General features: G+C 40.5%; 1 protein-coding gene across 2 annotated transcripts in view; it reads right to left on the bottom strand.

Annotated features, from left to right (window-relative positions):
* The window catches only part of KIF24 (kinesin family member 24), an 83,990-nt gene that overhangs the window by 28,650 nt on the left and 35,750 nt on the right, over positions 1–19,590 (bottom strand). For both annotated transcript variants that reach the window (XM_003130663.7, XM_084979825.1), the window contains exons 2-4: positions 15,492–16,130; positions 10,447–10,636; positions 1,878–1,975 (exon numbers count right to left, since the gene is read on the bottom strand). In XM_003130663.7, the coding sequence (XP_003130711.5) occupies positions 1,878–1,975; positions 10,447–10,636; positions 15,492–16,114 (911 nt within the window). In that variant the 5' untranslated portion in view covers positions 16,115–16,130. The remainder of the gene's footprint in view (positions 1–1,877; positions 1,976–10,446; positions 10,637–15,491; positions 16,131–19,590) is intronic.

Below are 19,590 nucleotides of genomic sequence, written 5' to 3'. Positions count from 1 at the left end.
TGTAGGTGGCAGATAAGGCTCAGATGCCTACGTTGCTGTGGCTGTGGCATAGGCCAGCAGCTACAGCTCTAATTTGACCCCTAGCCTGGGAACCTCCATATGCCACAGGTGCAGCCCTAAAAAGCAAAAAAAAAAAAAACAAAAAAAAACAGGAGTTCCCATCATGGCTCAGTGGTTAACAAATCCAACTAGGAACCATGAGCTTACGGGTTTGATCCCTGGTCTTGCTCAATGGGTTAAGGATCTGGCATTGCCCTGAGATGTGGTGTAGGTTGCAGACTCAGCTCAGATCCTGAGTTGCTGTGCCTCTGGCGTAGGCTGGTGGCTACAGCTCCGATTAGACCCCCAGCCTGGGAACCTCCATATGCCACAGGTGCAGCCCTAGAAAAGACAAAAGAAAGACAAAAAAAAAAAAAAAAAAGCAAAAAAAATAAATTGGGGTGTGAGAATCGTTGTACAACTATAAATGTAATAAAATTCAGTGAGTTAAAATAAAAAGAATGAAACAGTACTTAAAAATTTTTAAAAAGTGAAAATACTCTGAAATCAGCAACTCTAGCAGGTTGTTTGGCGTTTTCTACTTGTATCTAACTACATTTTAAACATACAACAGAGGCCCGTAGTACCTACTCTGTCCCATTTGGTGTTTTTTAAGTGTGAATAATTATTTTATTTTATTTTAATGGCTGCACCTCAGCATATGGAAGTTCCCAGGCTAGGGGTTGAATCAGATCCCTAAACCATAGCCACAGCAATGCCAGATCTGATTTGCATCTACCACCAATGCAGCTTGCAGCAAGCCTGGATCCTTAACCCACTGAGTGAGGCCAGGGATTGAACCCACATCCTCACAGACACCAAGCTTGATTCTTAACCTGATGAACCAAAATGGGAATTCCTATGAATAATTATTTTAAAATTAAAAAATTACATCTATGGGAGTTCCCGTCGTGGCGCGGTGGTTAACGAATCTGACTAGGAACCATGAGGTTGCGGGTTCGATCCTGCCCTTGCTCAGTGGGTTAAGGATCCGGCGTTGCCGTGAGCTGTGGTGTAGGTTGCAGACACGGCTTGGATCCTGCATTGCTGTGGCTCTGGCATAGGCCGGTGGCTACAGCTCCTATTAGACCCCTAACCTGGGAACCTCCATATGCCATGGAAGCGGCCCAAAGAAATAGCAAAAAGACAAAAAAAAAAAAAAAAAAATTACATCTATGAAAAGTGAGTGACAGTCACTTGTCTATTCTACTCCAATGAAAAAAATTAATGAAACTATAGCCAAACAGGTAATTCCTATTATTAAAAGTTCAAACTATAACCCCTTAAACCTTCTTATTCTGAGGACTCTGATGAAATAATATTGTTGACAGCTTATATTTTCCCACTAAGCACAGAGAATCAACATCATCAGTATAAAAGGAGATTTTGCCATACATTTCTAAATGCTTTGTGAATCCTACAGAGACAATGAATTTTCCAGAAGAGTATCTAATTTAAATTTGTTAGGTCAAGGAGCTCCCATTGTGGATCAGTAGATATGAAACCGACTAGATTCCATCAGGAGGAGGGTTCGATCCCTGGCCGCACTCAGTGGGTTAAGGATCCCAGCATTGCCATGAGCTGTGACGTAGGTCGCAGACATGGCTCAGATCTGGCATTGCTGTGGCTGTGGTGTAGACTGGCAGATGTAGCTCCAACTGGACCGATAGCCTGGGAACCTCCATATGCCACAGCTGTGGCCCTAAAAAAAAAAAATTTGTTAGGTCAAAACACAATTTCATGTTTTAATTCAAAATAAGTGAAAAGTGTAGGGGATATTTATAAAGAAATATTTTTATGGAAAATAGAAAATAAAAAGTGAATAATTTCTATCATACCCATTGAAAATATGCTGAATGAGGGGGTGAGTAGTCTTCATGTACACATCTCGATTGGTGCACGCCTCACCAAAGACTTCATCAAAATAAAAAACATGCTGAAAAAGAAATTTGATTTTTTTAGAAAGAGATACTTTCTGGATTTTTTCCACCACTATTCCAGTTAATACATAAAGACCCCATTACATTTTTAACTAACAATAAATGTCCACGACAAACTTAGAGATAAATAAACATTCATTAACTGTCAAATGACAGGGCCTTCTTTTATTTGAGATCTCTGTAGACAGAAACGAAGCCACACAATTTCTGTTCTCAAGGGAAGTAAACTGATGAGTGTAACAGTGAGCCAAAGCTCCTCAGCCCTAGGAGAGGAACTGAATCCTATGGAGATTATCCTCATAGCCTCATCTAGGGCCAGAGTATCTGAAATATGGGGGGGCGGTGTGGAATTCTAGAAGATCTTCATTCCATAGGTTACAGAGCTTCAATTATAACTCCATAAGTATTTACTCCTTAGCTGGTAGCATGTATATGCAGCAGGCACTTTTGAGGGGACCAAAGATACAGATATTACCCTACAATATACCCTACTCCACAACCTAAGATGTTAACCTGGAGAAGTAGACAAATGACTACAAGGTAGAATAAAACTTGAGAGATAAAATACACACAGAATTCAAAAGAAAAACATAATCCCTCTAAATAGGGAAGACATTATAAAAAAGACTGTACTAACAATGGGCCATGGGGAAAGAAGAGAAATTTATGAGGTAGAGACCGAGGCAGGGAAGGTATTCTGGGCATAGGGAAAACATGAGCAAAGAATCAAAGCAGGAAAGCACAAAGAATGCTTAGGGAACATGCAAGATTCAATGTGTTTGGAACATAGGAGCTTGGTAGCTAGAACAGTTAAAGAGAAGGTTAGAATAATGAGTTAGGATCTGTTACAGGGGTCTTGGGACACCAGCCATGAGGGAGGGGGTGGAATGCTTATAATATTTAATTCAATAAGAATGAAAAAACAATAAAAAAAAACTTTTCAAAAGAGAGGGACGATCTGAGCCATTTTATTAGAAGATTAATCTGGTTTCATACTGTGAATGGACTGGGAACAGGAACACTCGTGATTCGGTGGTGAGGTTAAGAAGGGTCTAAATTAGACAATGACAGTGGAAACAAAAAGAAAGTGGATGCATAAAAAATTGGGCAACTGACCAGATGTGGAGAGCTGGGAAGAGAAGGGAGTCCAAGATGACTTCCAAATGAAAAAACCATGGTAATCAGAAAGAGGAAAGACAGGAGACCCCATTAAATTGGATCTGGCAAGCCATAATTATTTGCATAAAATGTAGAGGCTTACCATGTTGGAAGCCAGACTATATCTGAGTAAGAAATCCTAATAATTTCCAGCCTGACTGCAGCATCAAAATGGCAGTCTACACATAATGAATGAGAGAGGTGGCCCCATCTTTTGCTACCTTTTGGGTCTGCTCTAAATAGTCAGTTAAGAAAAAAAATTTTTTTTTCCTGTCTTTTCTAGGGCCACGCCTGTGGCATATGAAAGTTCCCAGGCTAGATGTCTAATCTGAGCTACAGCTGCTGGTCTACACCACAGCCACAGCAATGCCAGGTCCGAGCCGCATCTGAGACCTACACCACAGCTCATGGCAATGCCAGGTCCTTAACCCACTGAGCAAGGCCAGTGATCGAATCTGAAACCTCATGGTTCCTAGTCAGATTCGTTTCTGCTGTGCCATGAGGGGAACCCAAGAAAAAAATTTATATGCAAATGGGGAAATGCAGACTGGAGTCAACTTTTTTGGGTCATTTTTACCCAAGTTGGAGTCTGTTTCATGTACCATTACATTACATTAGAATGGAAATTAGATAAGTCATCTAAGAAAAAATTGGGCCACAAACTCAAAATCATCAATTAGAAAAAAATCTCCAGGAGTTCCCGTCGTGGCACAGTGGTTAACGACTCCGACTAGGAACCATGGGGTTTCGAGTTCAATCCCTGGCCTTGCTCAGTGGGTTAAGGATCCGGCTTTGCCGTGAGCTGTGGTGTAGGTCGAAGATGCAGATCCCACGTTGCTATGGCTATGGCGTAGGCCAGTGGCTACAGCTCCGATTCGACCCCTAGCCTGGGAACCTCCATATGCTGGGGGAGCAGTCCTAGAAAAGGCAAAAAGACAAAAAAAAAAAAAGAAAAGAAAAGAAAAAGAAAAGGAAAAAGATCTCCAAAAGTTGGGAGGTAAGAAAAAAATGAACCTGTTCAGCATGACCAAGAAATCTGTGAACTTTCAGTGCTCTGCAAAATGTGATTGATTAAAAACAGTAAAATGTTTGCAACTGTTGAAGTTGGGTGATAGGTACATGGAGGTTCATTACACTTTTGATTAAGCTTGAAAATGGCAATAATAAAGAGTAAAATATATTTTGAAAATCTGACTTTAATGGTCATGATTTACATCTAACTCATAACTGGTCTATAAGCAAGGAGACAAATTCATCCTTTGCTCAAATATCACTAAGGTTTTTATAGTTAAGTATGAGGTCAAAAGCATTTCCTCATTTCTCAGCAAAATAAGAAAAAAATGAATAGAAGTAAATGTGGGAATACATTTTTGTTTTTCTTTTATTTCACTGAGTACATAGCTATTCTCCTCCTTCTATAAATGCTCTTTAATAAACATCTTTGAAAGCACTTACTGATTTAAAGGAATTGGTATCTTTCCTTCCAAGAGGATTTAAGTATTGATTTTTCCAGTACTAGTATAAGTATCTTTCATGAAAGATATGTGAAAATGCAAGGTTATCATAATTCACAAAGTCCTTTGCATCACAGATACCTTCATTTGCTTATACTTTGTCAGTGAGGTTGGATTAAAATTCACTTTAGGAGTTCCCGTTGTGGCTCAGTGGATAACGAATCCAACTAGGAACCATGAGGTTGTGGGTTCGATCCCTGGCCTTGCTCAGTGGGTTAAGGATCTGGCATTGCCGTGAGCTGTGGTGTCAGTTGTAGATCCTGCATTGCTATGGCTCTGGTGAAGGCCGGAAGCTGCAGCTCTGATTGGACCCCTAGCCTGGGAACCACTATATGCCTCGGAAAGCGGCCCTAGAAAAGGCAAAAAGACAAAAAAATAAATAAATAAAATAAAATAAAATTCACTTTAGCCTTGATGTGATCAGAGTTGCATAGTTTATCTTTTAAATTTTTTTATCATATTTGGCAGCCCCTAGGCATATGGAGCTCCTGGGCCAGGGATGGGATCCAAGCCACAGTCATGACCTAAGCTGCAGCTGGAGCAAGATGGAGCCTTAACCCACTGTGCCAGAGCAGGGATTGAACCCATGTCCCAGCGTTCTCAAGACTCTGATGATCCTATTGTGACACAGTGGAAGCACCTGCATAGTTTATTTATTTATGTATTTATTTATTTTCTAGGGCTGAACCCGTGGCATATGGAGGTTCCCAGGCTAGGGGTCTAATCGGAGCCGTAGCCACCAGCCTACGCCAGGGCCACAGCAACTCAGGATCCGAGCTGCGTCTGCAACCTACACCCACAGCTCACTGCAAAGCTGGATCCTTAACCCACTGATGGAGGCCAGGGATCAAACCCACATCCTCATGGATACTAATTGGGTTCATTAACCGCTGAGCCACGACGGGAACTCCTGCACAGTTTATTTTTTTAAATAAGTTTTTTTCCAGATTATAAATGTACTTATAGAATATCTCTGGAAAGATACACCTAGAATAATGGTTGTTTTCAAGAAGTAAATGGGATTAGAGACACTCTTCATTGTATACCTTCCTTTTCCTTTATTTATTATTATTTTTTTTTATTTTTGCTTTTTAGGGCCACACCCATGGCATATGGAGGTTCCCAGACTAGGGTTTGAATCGGAGCTACAGCTGCCAGCCTACACCACAGCCACAGCAACACAGGATCTGAGGCGAGTCTGTGACCTACACCACAGCTCACAGCAACACCAGATACTTAACCCAATGAGCAAGGCCAGGGATCGAACCCACAACCTCATGGTTCCTAGTCGGATTTGTTTCTGCTGCGCCACGATGGGAACTCCTTCTTTTTCTTTTCTTTTTGGTGCACCCAAGGCATATGGAAGTTACTGGGCCAGGGGGTCGAACGCACGCCACTTCAGAGTCAGCATCAGATCCTTAACCTGCAGAGCGATAGTGGGAACTCCCATTGCATACGCTTTTGATTTTGAAATAGGTAAATCTATCCTCTTCAAAAGTTTTCACTTTTTTTTATTAAGAGTAACAGCTTATTACAAAAAATTTTAAACATGGATAACAGTTAAGAAAATAAAATTACCTGTATTATCTTACTACCCAGAGATTATCACTGTAGACTTTTTGATATATTTCAGTACCATCTTTTTAAAATATATATTTTTTATTTAAGAAATTGGAATGAAACACATACAGACCTGTTTCCTTGTTTTTTCACTTATGTTGATATAAAATTTAATGATAAGTAGGATTGTACACTACATGTGTACAATCACACACACTAAATAACAAAAGACTATGAAAAGATAGGAAACTTAAAGGACATATAAACCTACTGTTTCAACTCCTGAATAAGTTTAAAAATAAAACCCAAAGAATCCAGGATCAATATTGATTTGCTATGTTTGCTATGAACCTCCCTTTTCCTCTTTCTACTTGAGAAAGAAAAAGGGGGAGAAAAAAGGCCTCCTAACGGTTATATATTATAAGCATTGATGGAATTATAATCATTGACCCAGGAGAGCAAAGGTCCAAAGTTCAAACAGCAGAGAAAGTGCTACGGAAACTATTGGTATTCAATAAGTATTGACCAATGGTAATGACAAAGAAGTAAGGTTATTGTGTTTTGGGATAATGGAAAAGTACAAAAGCTAAGATGATGCTTCCTTGAGGGAATTACTGTGACAGAAGCATCATTACAGCAGTCTTGGGTAGATGGTGATTGGATAGGGCTATTACTATGGCTCTAAGTTGCCATGGAACTAGATAGCTTTACAACTAATTGGTCATTTGGACCAGCTTTAATATAAATACTTCCCACCTAGACCTAACAGATTGTGAATTGATCAGCAGTCAATAAGGCTGTTAAAGTGATTGGGTTGGCTATACAGTGGCCTAGTAATTTAGTGCCCATAGAAAGACTCTGTGGATTGCTTTGAACGTTACCGTGAAACCCAATTTTGGTAACCAAAGAAAAAGAACAATGTAAATTTTAAAGAGGGGAGAGTATTAACAATTTGACTTTAGCATTAAAGGATTTATTCCAGTAAAGTGAAACCTCAGCTGACTAAGGTAAATTGCTCGCACACTAGTTTACTGACTGCCTTTTTTTCTCTCCACCAGTCATTGGGTTTTGAAGCAAGAAAGCAAGAGAGAGAATATAATGGACATAATAAGAACATTGAGGGAGGCAGATTAAGAGCACGAGAAAGTATGAATTCCCAAATTTTAACATCTAGTGAATTATCCCATTTTAGATTATTCGCAATTGCTTCATAATTTAAGAGTACCTAAATTATGATTCTCTTCTATCCATGCGGGTTTCTGTTTTTCTAAGAAACTGACGGAGTTATCACAAGAGTAGTCATCAGCTTAAAATAAATTCCTTTCAATATCAAACGCTTTGTCCTTGGTCTCATAAGCATTCTGGTAGTGAATGAACATTTTTTTTTTTTTTTTTTTTTTGTCTTTTTGCCTTTTCTGGGGCCGCTCCCGCGGCATATGGAGGTTCCCAGGCTAGCGGTCTAATCAGAGCTGCAGCCGCCGGCCTACACCAGAGCCACAGCAACAGGGGATCTGAGTCGCGTCTGCAACCTATACCACAGCTCACGGCAACGCCGGATCCTTAACCCACTGAGCAAGGCCAGGAATCAAACCCACAACCTCATGGTTCCTAGTCGGATTCGTTAACCACTGTGCCACGACGGGAACTCCTCCAAGAATGGACATTTTTTAATGTGTTTGGGCTATTAGTGCTTTATTTAACCCTGTATATGTTCAATGAGAAATCATATCTCTGGATTATATTTACTGCAATCTACCTTGTATAAAATGGCCTGCTCAGGACCCTAATTTCCACCAAGTTAAATCTAAGTCCAAATATAATTGAGAATCAAAATAAGCAGTTGGCTGGCAATGTGGGGCCTTGCTGCTTAGAAATATATCCTCTGGGAGTTCCCATTGCATTGCAGTGGATTAGGAATGTGACTCAGGACATTTTTTACGGAACTAGAACAAACAATCCAAAAATTTATATGGAACCACAAAAGACCCAGAATTGCCAAAGAAATCCTGAGGAACCAAAACCAAGCAGGAGGTATAACTCTCTCAGACGTCAGGCAATATTACAAAGCCACAGTCATCAAGACAGTGTAGTACTGGTACGAAAACAGACATGCAGACCAATGGAACAGAACAGAGAACCCAGAAATAAACCCAGACACCTATGGGCAATTAATCTTCAACAAAGGAGGCAAGAATATAAAATAGGAAAGAGACAGTCTCTTCAGCAAATGTTTCTGGGAAAACTGGACAGCTGCATGTAAATCGATGAAACTGGAACATACCCTCACACCATGCACAAAAATAAACTCACAATGGCTTAAAGACTTAAATGTAAGACAAGACACCATCAAACTCTTCGAAGAGAACATAGGCAAAACATTCTCTGCCATCAACTTTACAAATGTTTTCTCAGGTCAGTCTCCCAAGGCAACAGAAATAAAAGCAAAAATAAACCAATGGAACCTAATCAAGCTGATACTCTTTTGCACAGCAATGGAAACCATAAAAAAACCAAAAAGACAACTTAAAGAATGGGAGAAAATAGTTTCAAATGATGCAACGGGCAAGGGCTTAATCTCTAAAATATACAAATAACTTATACAACTCAACACCAAAAAAGCCAACAACCCAATTGAAAAATGGGCAAAAGACCTGAATAGATATTTCTCCAAAGAAGATATACAGATGGCCAACAAGCACATGAAGAAATGCTCAACATCCCTGATTATTAGAGAAATGCAAATCAAAACTACCATGAGATACCACCTCACACCAGTCAGAATGGCCATCATTAGTAAGTCCACAAATAACAAATGCTGGAGAGGGTGTGGAGAAAAAGGGAACCCTCCCGCACTGTTGGTGGGAATGTAAACTGGTCCAACTACTATGGAAAACAGTATGGAGGTACCTGAGAAAACTATACATAGAACTACCATATGACCCAGCAATCCCACTCTTAGGCATATATCTGGACAAAACTTCCCTTAAAAAAGACACATGCACCTGCATGTTCATTGCAGCTCTATTCACAATAGCCAAGACAAGGAAACAACCCAAATGTCCATCAACAGATGACTGGATTAGGAAGATGTGGTATATACACATACAATGGAATACTACTCAGCCATAAAAAAGAACAAAATAATGCCATTTGCAGCAATATGGATGGAACTAGAGACCCTCATCCTGAGTGAAGTCAGAAAGAGAAAGACAAATGCCATATGGCATCTCTTATATCTGGAATCTAATATATGGCCCAAATGAACCTTTCCACAGCAAAGAAAACCATGGACTTGGAGAACAGACTTGTGGTTGCCAATGAGGAGTGGGACAGATTGGGAATTTAGGATTAATAGATGCAAACTATTGCCTTTGGAATGGATAAGCAATGAGATCCTGCTGTGTAGCACTGGGAACTATATCTAGTCACTTATGATGGAGCATGATAATATGAGAAAAAAGAATGTATACATGTATGTGTGACTGGGTCACTTTGCTGTACAGCAGAAAATTGACAACACTGTAAACCAGCTGTAATGGAAAAAATAAAAATCATTATAAAACTAAAAAAAAAAAAAGAATGTGATTGCAATAGCCTGGGTCACTGCCGAGGTGTGGGTTCCATCCCCAATCCGGCACAGTGGGTTAAAGGATCTGGCGTTGCTGCAGCTCTGGCATAGATGGCAGCTGCAGCTGGGATTCATTGCCTAGCTTGGGAACTTCCATTCCCTGAGTGTGGCCATTAAAAAAAAGAAAAAAGAAAAAAAGAGAAAAATATATCCTCCATCATTAGATTTCAGGCTTGTACTTAGCAGAACGAGAAGTTCACTGTGAGAGACAGGCTATGTGACCATTTCATAGTCACTCTGGGGCATATGCTCAGGGACTGGTCCTGTCTACTACCAATTCATTATTTAAATTCTTTTTATTCCCTCATTCCCCCTTTTCTAGATGCATATGTATAGCTGAATTCATATAAAGCATGTAAAGCAAATGTATGATTCAACTCTATTGCACGAGAATGGAGGAACTATGTTTTTATATCTCCTATGGCACTATACATTTAAAAAATGAAGGCTCGGGGTTATCCATGATGTAATCTGATGCCACATCAGGAATGAATGCCAACATCCAAACCAGAAAGTGAATTTTAGAATCTGTACTGCTACTCAAACAAAAAGCAAAAAATTGACATTTGATAATTTTAGTTCCAAACATGGAAGGAAAGCATCATACCTGCAGAACATATTGTGTGAGGTCAACTGCTTCTTTCTTCTCATGAACAAGTAGAGTTTCTTTGTCTTCTATAGTAATAATATTAATTTCTCCACGACGCACTTCCCTCATGCCTAGAGGGCGTTTTCGAACACAAACTCTGATTTTGTCCATCTCAGTCCAAGGATTCTCTTTCTCTGAGGTGTTCTGTCTGATACATGTTTATAAGCAGGCGTTAACAATAGGATAAAGCTACTTAAGAGGTCAAAGTATCAGTACATTTTGTTATACATTAGGTGTAATACCTACGCACGTGTCCACATGTCACATACTGAAGTGTTGACACTAAGAAAGTTTTGGTTTTTTTTTTTAACCAAACCTGTGGCATGTGGAAGTTCCCTGGCCAGGGATGGAACCTGCACCATAGCAGTGACCCAAACTGCTGCGGTGATGCCAGATCCTTAACCTTCTGTGCCACAGAAGGACTCTGAAAAAGTTCTTTCATTAGCTATAAATCCTGATTACTTCTATCTCCATCTCCATTCCACCCCACCCAAACACACACCTCTCACTTCCTTTCAATCTAATCATTATTGTACATTTACTGTTTTGTTCTGTTTAGGGCCACAGGTGTGGCACATGGAAGTTCCAAGGATAGGGATCGTAAATGGGAGCTAGAGCTGCCAGCCTATGCCACAGCAATGCCAGATCTTTACCTCACCGATAGAGGCCAGGCATCAAACCCTCATCCTCACGGATACTAGTCGGGTTTGTTAACCACTGAGCCACGACGGGAACTCCTAATTCTTTCTTAAAATCCTATCTGTGTTTATTAAATACCTAGAATTTGGTGGTAGATGTATTCTGGCCCTTTCTTTGTCTTGTTCTCTTACTTCCTCTTTTTCCCCACCCTGATATGTATTTATTTGTTAGGACACAATCCTATTTCTTCTTCTCAGGGCGATTTTATGACTGGTGTTGTCTACCACTAATTCATCTTTCTATTTAGATACATTTCTTCTCTGGCTGACCCAGTGACCTCATCAAGCGTAACATCTAGAATATTTGAGGCAAAATAGGGTTAAGGATACAAAGTTCATCAGGTTTACTAGCTGAGCTTAATGATGGTGTGTGTGTGTGTGTGTGTGTGTGTGTGTGTGTGTAAGAACTGACCACTTACCTATGTAGAAATGCCTCTTGGAGTTCCTGTCGTGGCTCAGTGGTTAACGAATCCAACTAGAAACCATGAGGTTGTGGGTTCGATCCCTGCCTGGCCTTGCTCAGTGGGTTAAGGATCCGGCGTTGCCGTGAGCTGTGGTGTAGGTTGCAGATGTGGCTCGGATCCTGTGTTGCTGTGGCTCTGGCATAGGCCATCAGCTACAGCTCTGATTAGACCCCTAGCCTGGGAGCCTCCACATGCCGTGGGAGCGGCCCAAGAAAAGGCAAAAAGACAAAAAAAAAAAAAAAAAGAAAAAAAAGAAAAAAAAGAAAGAAACGCCTCTTAAGCAAGGTAACAAGAAAATAGGAAAGTAGATGTTGTATCAGGACCAATGCCTTTGGCACATATACTAAGAACATCTTAGTGAAACAAATTATTCTCTTCCTTTACACTTCAGAATTTGATTAATAGCCCCTAAAAAGACTTTTATAATAGATTTTACACAGGATATCTCACTATATAATTGTTTTGTATCAATTTCAATTTTCTGAGCCCTCCAACTGGCTGGAAAATTATTTTTGGCCAGAATCTAAATTAGTAAAAAGTAACAAATAGACTTTCTAATATAATGCATAAAGGACTACTCAAGGCTTTTAAAGCATGTTTTGTTTCTTGAATCAACCTATGGTACAATCTTAAAAAAGCACCATTTTGACCTTGAATGTAGCAAAATCTTGGCAATCATTAAAAGTGAATGATGGGCAGGAGTTCCCCATGTGGCTCAGCAGTTAACCAACCCGACTAGTATCCATGAAGACATGGGTTCAATCTCTGGCCTTGCTCAGTGGGTTAAGGATCTGGTGCTGTATGAGCTGTGGTGTAGGTCGCAGATGTGGCTTGGATCCCACATTGCTGTGGCTGTGGTATAGGCCTGCGGCAATAGCTCCAATTCAACCCCTAGCCTGGGAACATCAATATGCCAAAGGTGCAGCCATAAAAAGACAAAAAAAAAAAGTGAATGATGGGCCAATTGGGGTTCACTGCTCTATTTTCTCTCCTTTTGCATATGTTGTACTTTTTATTAATAAAAACCAATTTTAATGTATCCTAAATTTTAAAAGGGTCTTGTGTCAAGATCTCTAATTGTTTTATCAATAATCTAATCACATAAAACTAATCAAGGACAGAAAATACCCTTTTAAAATAGACCAGGGACTCTAGGATGGGTCATATGGACAAAAGGACTACAGATTCCCAAGTTCAAGGAGCAAAAATATACAAATGTTCTTCTCCTAAAAGGCTCTGATTCTGGAGTTCCCTTTGTGGCTCAGCAGGTTAAGAACCTGACTAGTATCCATGAAGACACAGGATCAATCCCTGGCCTCGATCGGTGGGTTAAGGATCCAGCATTGCTCCAGTGTAGGTCGCAGACTCAGCTTGGATCTGGTGTTGCTGCAGCTCCAATTTGACCTCTAGCCTGGGAACTTGCATAAGCCTCAGGTGTGGCCCTAAAAAGGAAAAAAAAAAAAAAAAAAAGGCTCTGGTTTTAACGCCTAACTTCCCTAGAAGAAATAAACTGTATCTGTATGATATGCAGAATTAATGACAGCTAGAGTTAGGTCTACTCAAGATCTTAAATAGGAGTTCCTGTTGTGGCGCAGCAGTAATGAACCCGACTAGTATCCATGAGGATGTGGGTTCGATCCCTGGACTTGCTCAGTGGGTTGGGGATCCAGCATTGCCACGAGCTGTGTTGTAGGTCTTAGACATAACTCAGATCCTGCATTGCTGTGGCTGTGGTGTTTGCCAGCAGCTGTGGCTCCAATTTGACCCCTAGCCTGGGAACCTCCATATGCCGTGGGAATGGCCCCAGAAAAGGCAAAAAGACCAAAAAAAAAAAAAAAAAAAAAGGTGAGAAAGCTCAATTGAATAGCTTTTGTTTGGAGTTTGCCCTGCATAAACCTCTGTGAGAGCACTTGGCTCACTATATGGTTGTCTGTCTTCCCTCTCACCCTGCCCCCAACAGTCTGAGAGTCTCCAGATATCCTAATTATCTTTTTATGTGTGTGTGTTTTTGCCATTTCTTGGGCCACTCCTGTGGCATATGGAGGTTCCCAGGCTAGGGGTCAAATCGGAGCTGCAGCCACAGGCCTACGCCAGAGCCACAGCAACTTGGGATCTGAGCCGCGTCTGTGACTCACACCACAGCTCGTGGCAAGGCCGGATCCTTAACCCGCTGAGCAAGGCCAGGGGAAGAACCCACAACCTCATGGTTCCTAGTAGGATTCGTCAACCACTGAGCCACGACGGGAACTCCCCTAATTATCTTTATATCTAGAATCAGGGCAAGCAGAGGTGGTACTTAATATTTGCCAAATAAATATAATAGCATTATTTACACTAAAATATCCATTCTATCTAAATAAATACAAAGTCATATCTTTATTCATAAATAGTTCCAGTTTAGATTTTTATGTGCTGTTTAATAAAAGACTAACATTCAAGAAAGTATTAGTTCCTCCACCACTGAGATAACCAATAGGACAGGAACAATCCTAGAATGATCTAGTCCTTTCACAACTAAAAGAAGAAAACACAAGTTCCCGTTGTGGCTCAGCAGAAATGAATCTGACTAGCATCCATGAGGACACAGGTTTGATCCCAGGCCTCGCTCAGTGAGTAAAGGATCTGGTGTTGCTGTGAGCTGTGGTGTAGGTCGAAGACATGGCTCAGATCCCACATTGCTGTGGCTGTGATATAGGCTGGTGGCTACAGCTCTGACTGGACTTCTAGCCTAGGAACCTCCATATGTCACAGATGCGGCCCTAAAAAGACAAGAAAAAAAAAAAGAAGAAAACAGCACTACATGCTCTGCACTTTGTTAAACCAAACCAAAAACAAAAATTTTTTTATTTTTCAGAAACACAGAATTCATTTCATATTACTAAAGGCACTTCTGCTTTTAGAATTGTCTTTTTTTCTTTTTGTCCTTTTCTAGGGCCACACCCGCGGCATATGGAGGGTCCCAGGCTAGGGGTCAAATTGGAGCTGTAGCCACCAGCCTATGCCAGAGCCACAGCAACTTGGGATCCAAGCCCTACACCACAGCTCACGGCAACGCCAGATCCTTAACACACTGAGCGAGGTCAGGGATCGAACCTGCTACCTCATGGTTCCTAGTAGGATTCGTTAACCACTGAGCCATGACGGGAACTCCAAGTCTTCTGGTTTTTTTAGAATAAAAGAACTGGCTGGTTATGAAATCCTCCAATACCTTAGCCAGTACAAGACCAGATGTAAATACTTTGTTTTAAGGTATTAAAAAATAGCCTTTATTTAAAAAAAAAAAAAAAAGTGGCTTAAGAATATATTTTGTTTCTCCATAACTCATTGTTTATAACTTTTAAAATAATAAAACGAAGAATACACTTTAAAAAAAATCGATTTTCTACTACACCAAGGTTAGTATTAGGGATTACTTGATATTTCACTTAGGGACCTCATTTCAAATTCTAACTCAAAGCACTTAAGTCAAAATAACTTATTGTTACCCTGACTCTCCAACTCTAAACTCCATCAAAAATGTCTTACTCTTGGAGTTCCCATCGTGGGGCAGTGGTTAACGAATCTGACTAGGAACCATGAGGCTGCAGGTTCGATCCCTGGCCTTGCTCAGTGGGTTAAGGATCTGGCGTTGCAGTGAGCTGTGGTGTGGGTCACAGACGTGGCTCGGATCCCAAGTTGCTGTGGCTCTGGCATAGGCTGGCAGCTACAGCTCTGATCAGACCCCTAGCCTGGGAATCTCCATATACTGCGGGAGCGGCTCAAGAAAAAAAAAAAAAAAAAAAAGCCTGCCCTGGCCTAAGGCTACCCTCCCTCAAAAAAAATTTAATTTAAAAATAATTACCTGATATAGGAATGAGGGATTCCGTAGTTATACCCTGAAACATGAGAGACTCTTTGCATAATGGGAATATCACACTCTCTCTGTATGGGAGAAAAGTGATTTGATGAAAAGAGTGAAGTGTTAGTTTCTCTTTGTACACAGAAATCAGCAGCAACGGCATTCAGAATTCTTGTTTTTGTAGGGTACTGGGCATCATCTGGTACCATATGGTCTAGTACATTCAGGTAACTAGACTTTTGTTCATTTACAGAAAAATCTGATAAACTGCAGAGTTCAAACTCATTTTTGCTGGTAGTTCTGTCTTTGTTGTCAGCAGGAGAATCAAAATGCAGCTGCCTGCGAGGGCCAGATCTGGATTTCGGAGGCTTGATGGACAGACTGCTTGTCTGAAGAAGATATTCTGGGCTACTGACTGCTTTATCTTCTTCCTGCATAATCTTAATGATTTTGATAAGTTGGAAGAGACGTTTGCGGTCATTCATGTCATGGACTCCCAATTTGGAGTAGTCCTTCATTGTAACGTTGGCTAATTCATCTATTTTCTGAAGGCCAAGGGCAGTAAAATGAGGATAATACTGTGCTAGTTCAGCTTCACAAAGACATTCATACAACCAGGATGTCATTTTTATGAGTGGGTTTCTATAAAATGAAGAGAGAAAAAATTCTTTCACTTGAAATACAGTACATGTAGTACAATTATTCCTTTAAAAAATGAAAACCACAAAAGAAACACGCAGAAAAATCCATTCTAGAGTATGAAGTTTTCAATACATTTTTCTTCTAAAATGATTAAAAAGCACACTGTATAAACAAAATGCTTATAATGCATTTGGAGTAGCAGATGTAATTTGTCCATTTGCTTAATAAAAAGACTTTCAATTGCATATATACGCAGAAACCTGCACACACACACACACACACACACACACACAAAAGTCACTTACTTATTTCTAGGGAGTTTCTTCCAACCTTGCAATGTCTACTTAACACATACCACAAACTAATGAAATCTTGTTCCCAACTGCTGATTGTTACGGGTCTAATTTTAGATGTTCAAGTTAATGTCGAGGCATGCTGCACAACTGTTTCCCATGATTAATGAACAAAGGCAAAGAACTCTTTCAGAATGGAAAGCAGAGTAAAATAGCAGATCACAAAGAATCATAAATGCATACAACTCAGAGGAAATCACATATGTATCTGCTGAGTATTGGAAGTAGTTGAATAAAGAGGTAAAAAACATCATTAATTTAGAATCTACTAATTCAGGATATCAGATCATTCTAAAAGGTAGATGGTTGTAGATGTCTACCAACACAGAACACGCATAAAAGAATTTACCTAGGAAGCTGAAACTATGGCCAAGAAATTAGATAGCTGTATATTAAAGTGCTTAACAAAAGATTAACCAAATTATTTAATTAAATACTAACAAATGATGTGATAATAACACATAATCCTGGTGTATTATACAATTTAGGACCCTGAGTAGTTCTCCATATCCCTGTTCATCAAGTTCAAGTTTACAAGAATATTCAAAAGTAAGTTACATTTTCTCTTAAATTTTTTTTTATACTCAGTTTGGTTTTTTTGTTTGTTTGTTTTTGTTTTCGTCTTTTTGCCTTTTCTAGGGCCTCTCCCGAGGCATATGGAGGTTCCCAGGCTAGGGGTCTAATTGGAGCTGTAGCCACCAGCCTACACCACAGCCACAGCAACAGGGGATCCAAGCCACATCTGCAACCTACACCACAGCTCATGGCAATGCCAGATCCCTAACTCACTGAGCAAGGCCAGGGATCAAACCCACAACCTCATGGTTCCTAGTCAGATTCGTTAACCATTGCGCCACGATGGGAACTCCAATACTCAGAGTTTTTAAAATTCAATTAGTCCTTGGAAAAGCTTTTCTGTTTTTCATTTTAATTTATACTTTATTGTCATTCTAGGAGAAACAGAGAAAGAGGTCAGGGTCAGGTAATAATGATGATTAAAGGACTTTGTGTAATAAACTTTGGAGGAAATACTACTAAGGCTAAAGAAAAGAACAAAGGTTGGAAATCCTGTGAAATTGGATTGTTATGATCATTATACAACTACAGATGTGATAAATTCAGTTGAGTAATTAAAAAAAAAGTTAAAATGCAAAAAGAAAAAGAAAAAGAAAAAAGAAAAGAAAAGGCCAAAAGGGCTGAGTAATACATTCTAAACTCATCCTGCCCTTTTCCATTTGGAATAGTATTGCCCTAATTCCATTCCAGACTAAACAAAAAAGTCACAAATTCTTTGCAAGTCCTTCTATCAAGAGATAGAATTTATTTCTCCTGTTGTATCTAGGCTGGCCTGTGACACATTCTGGCTGACAGAATACTGTAGAAGTGACACTGTGCAACTTCCACGCCTAGTCCTCAAGAGCCCTTGCAGCTTCTGTCATGCTTGGGGAACTCTTCTGCTACCGTGTGAAGAACCCCAGCCAACAGCCATCATCAAAACCAGACACATGAGGGAAGCCATCTGAGACCACTTAGCCCCAGGGGCACCACCAGATGACTGCAGCCCTATGAGGAGGGTCTCAGGTGAGACCAGCATCATCTAACTAGGCCCAGCCCAAGTACTGGACTCACAGAACTGTGAGCAAATAAAACAGTAACTTTTTGACAACACAGTGGTAGATAAACTGCAACCCCAATAGCTTCCATGCCTTTTAAAATACTGTATCTTTGCCTGAAAGGTTCCCAACTCCCCCTGCCTACTAAAATGAGTCACGCCATTCTTTCAAGGGAGCTCAAGAGGGGATTAAGATGGCAGAGTAGAAGGACTGGAGCTCACCTTCTCTCATAAAAGCAACAAAACTACAACCAGCTGCTGAACAACCTTCAACCAAATAGACTGCAAAGGATCAAGAAAGACATATCCTACTACAGAAGACAGGAGGCCACATTGAGACAGTAGAAGGGTCGATTATGGGATATAGGCAAACCCATACCTGCCGGGTGGGCAGCCCACAGACTGGAAAATAACTATATCACAGAGGCTCACCCACAGGAGTGAGAATTCTGAGCCCCACATCAGGTTCCTTCACCTGGGGATCTGGCATTGGGAGGGGCCTCCCCCAGAGCATCTGGCATTTGGCACTGAGGGCCAGCAGGGCTTGTGCATAGGAGCTCCACAGAACTGGTGGAGACTCCATTCTTGAAAGGCACACAAAGGATTTCATGTGTACTGGTCCCAAGGCAAAGCAGAGATTCCATGAGAATCTGGGTCAGACCTGCCTGCGGTTCTTGGAGGATTTTCTAGGTAAACAGGGGTGACTGTGGCTTATTGTGGAGGAAGCACACTGGATGCAAAGGTCTCAGGAATAATCATCAGCATGAACTCCTCTAGAACTGGTCATTTTGGAAAAATCTGGCCCTACTCATCAGGACTGAGAAGCCCCAGGCCAAACAACAAACCAGGTGGGAACACAGCACCATCCATCAGCAAACAGGTTGCCTGAAGATCCCCAGGCACACAGCTGCCTCTAATCACAACCAGAGACAAAGTCCCACCCACCAGAGGGATAAGAATCAGCTCCACCTAACAGTAGGCAGGCACCAGGCCCTACCATCAGGAAGCCTGTAGCAAGCCCCCACACTAATTTCAGTCTTAAGAGGGGTGGGGCAGACATCAGAAGCAAGAGAGGCCACAACCCTATTCTCTGCAAAAAGGAGACCACACCCAAAATCTATATAAAATGAAAAGGCAGAGAATTATGACTCAGATAAGGGAAAAAGAAAAAAACCCAGAAAAGCAGCTAAGTGATCTGGAAACTACCAACTTCCATGAAAAAGCCTTTGGACTAAAGATAGTAAAGATGATTCAAGATCTTGGAAATAAACTGGAGGCAAAGATTGATAAATTACAAGGAACACTGAGCAATGAAATAGAAGATTTAAGGATTAAACAAGCAGAGTTGCAAAATACAATAACTGAAAAAAAATTCGCTAGAAGGAAACAAGAAGCAGATACAGGAGGCAGAAAAACAAACAAGCAAGCTGGAAGACAGGCTAATGGACATCATTGATGAGGAACAGAAAAGAGAAAAAAGATTAAGAAGAAATTA

This window comes from Sus scrofa, chromosome 10 (assembly GCF_054392235.1).
Source record: "Sus scrofa isolate SSC_HxYL_T2T_F1_AM1 chromosome 10, Sscrofa_HxYL_maternal_Yorkshire_Landrace_v2.0, whole genome shotgun sequence".
Taxonomy (NCBI): Eukaryota; Metazoa; Chordata; class Mammalia; order Artiodactyla; family Suidae; genus Sus; species Sus scrofa.
Note: the sequence above shows the minus strand (reverse complement) of the source record. Positions and strands in the feature narration are given on the sequence as shown.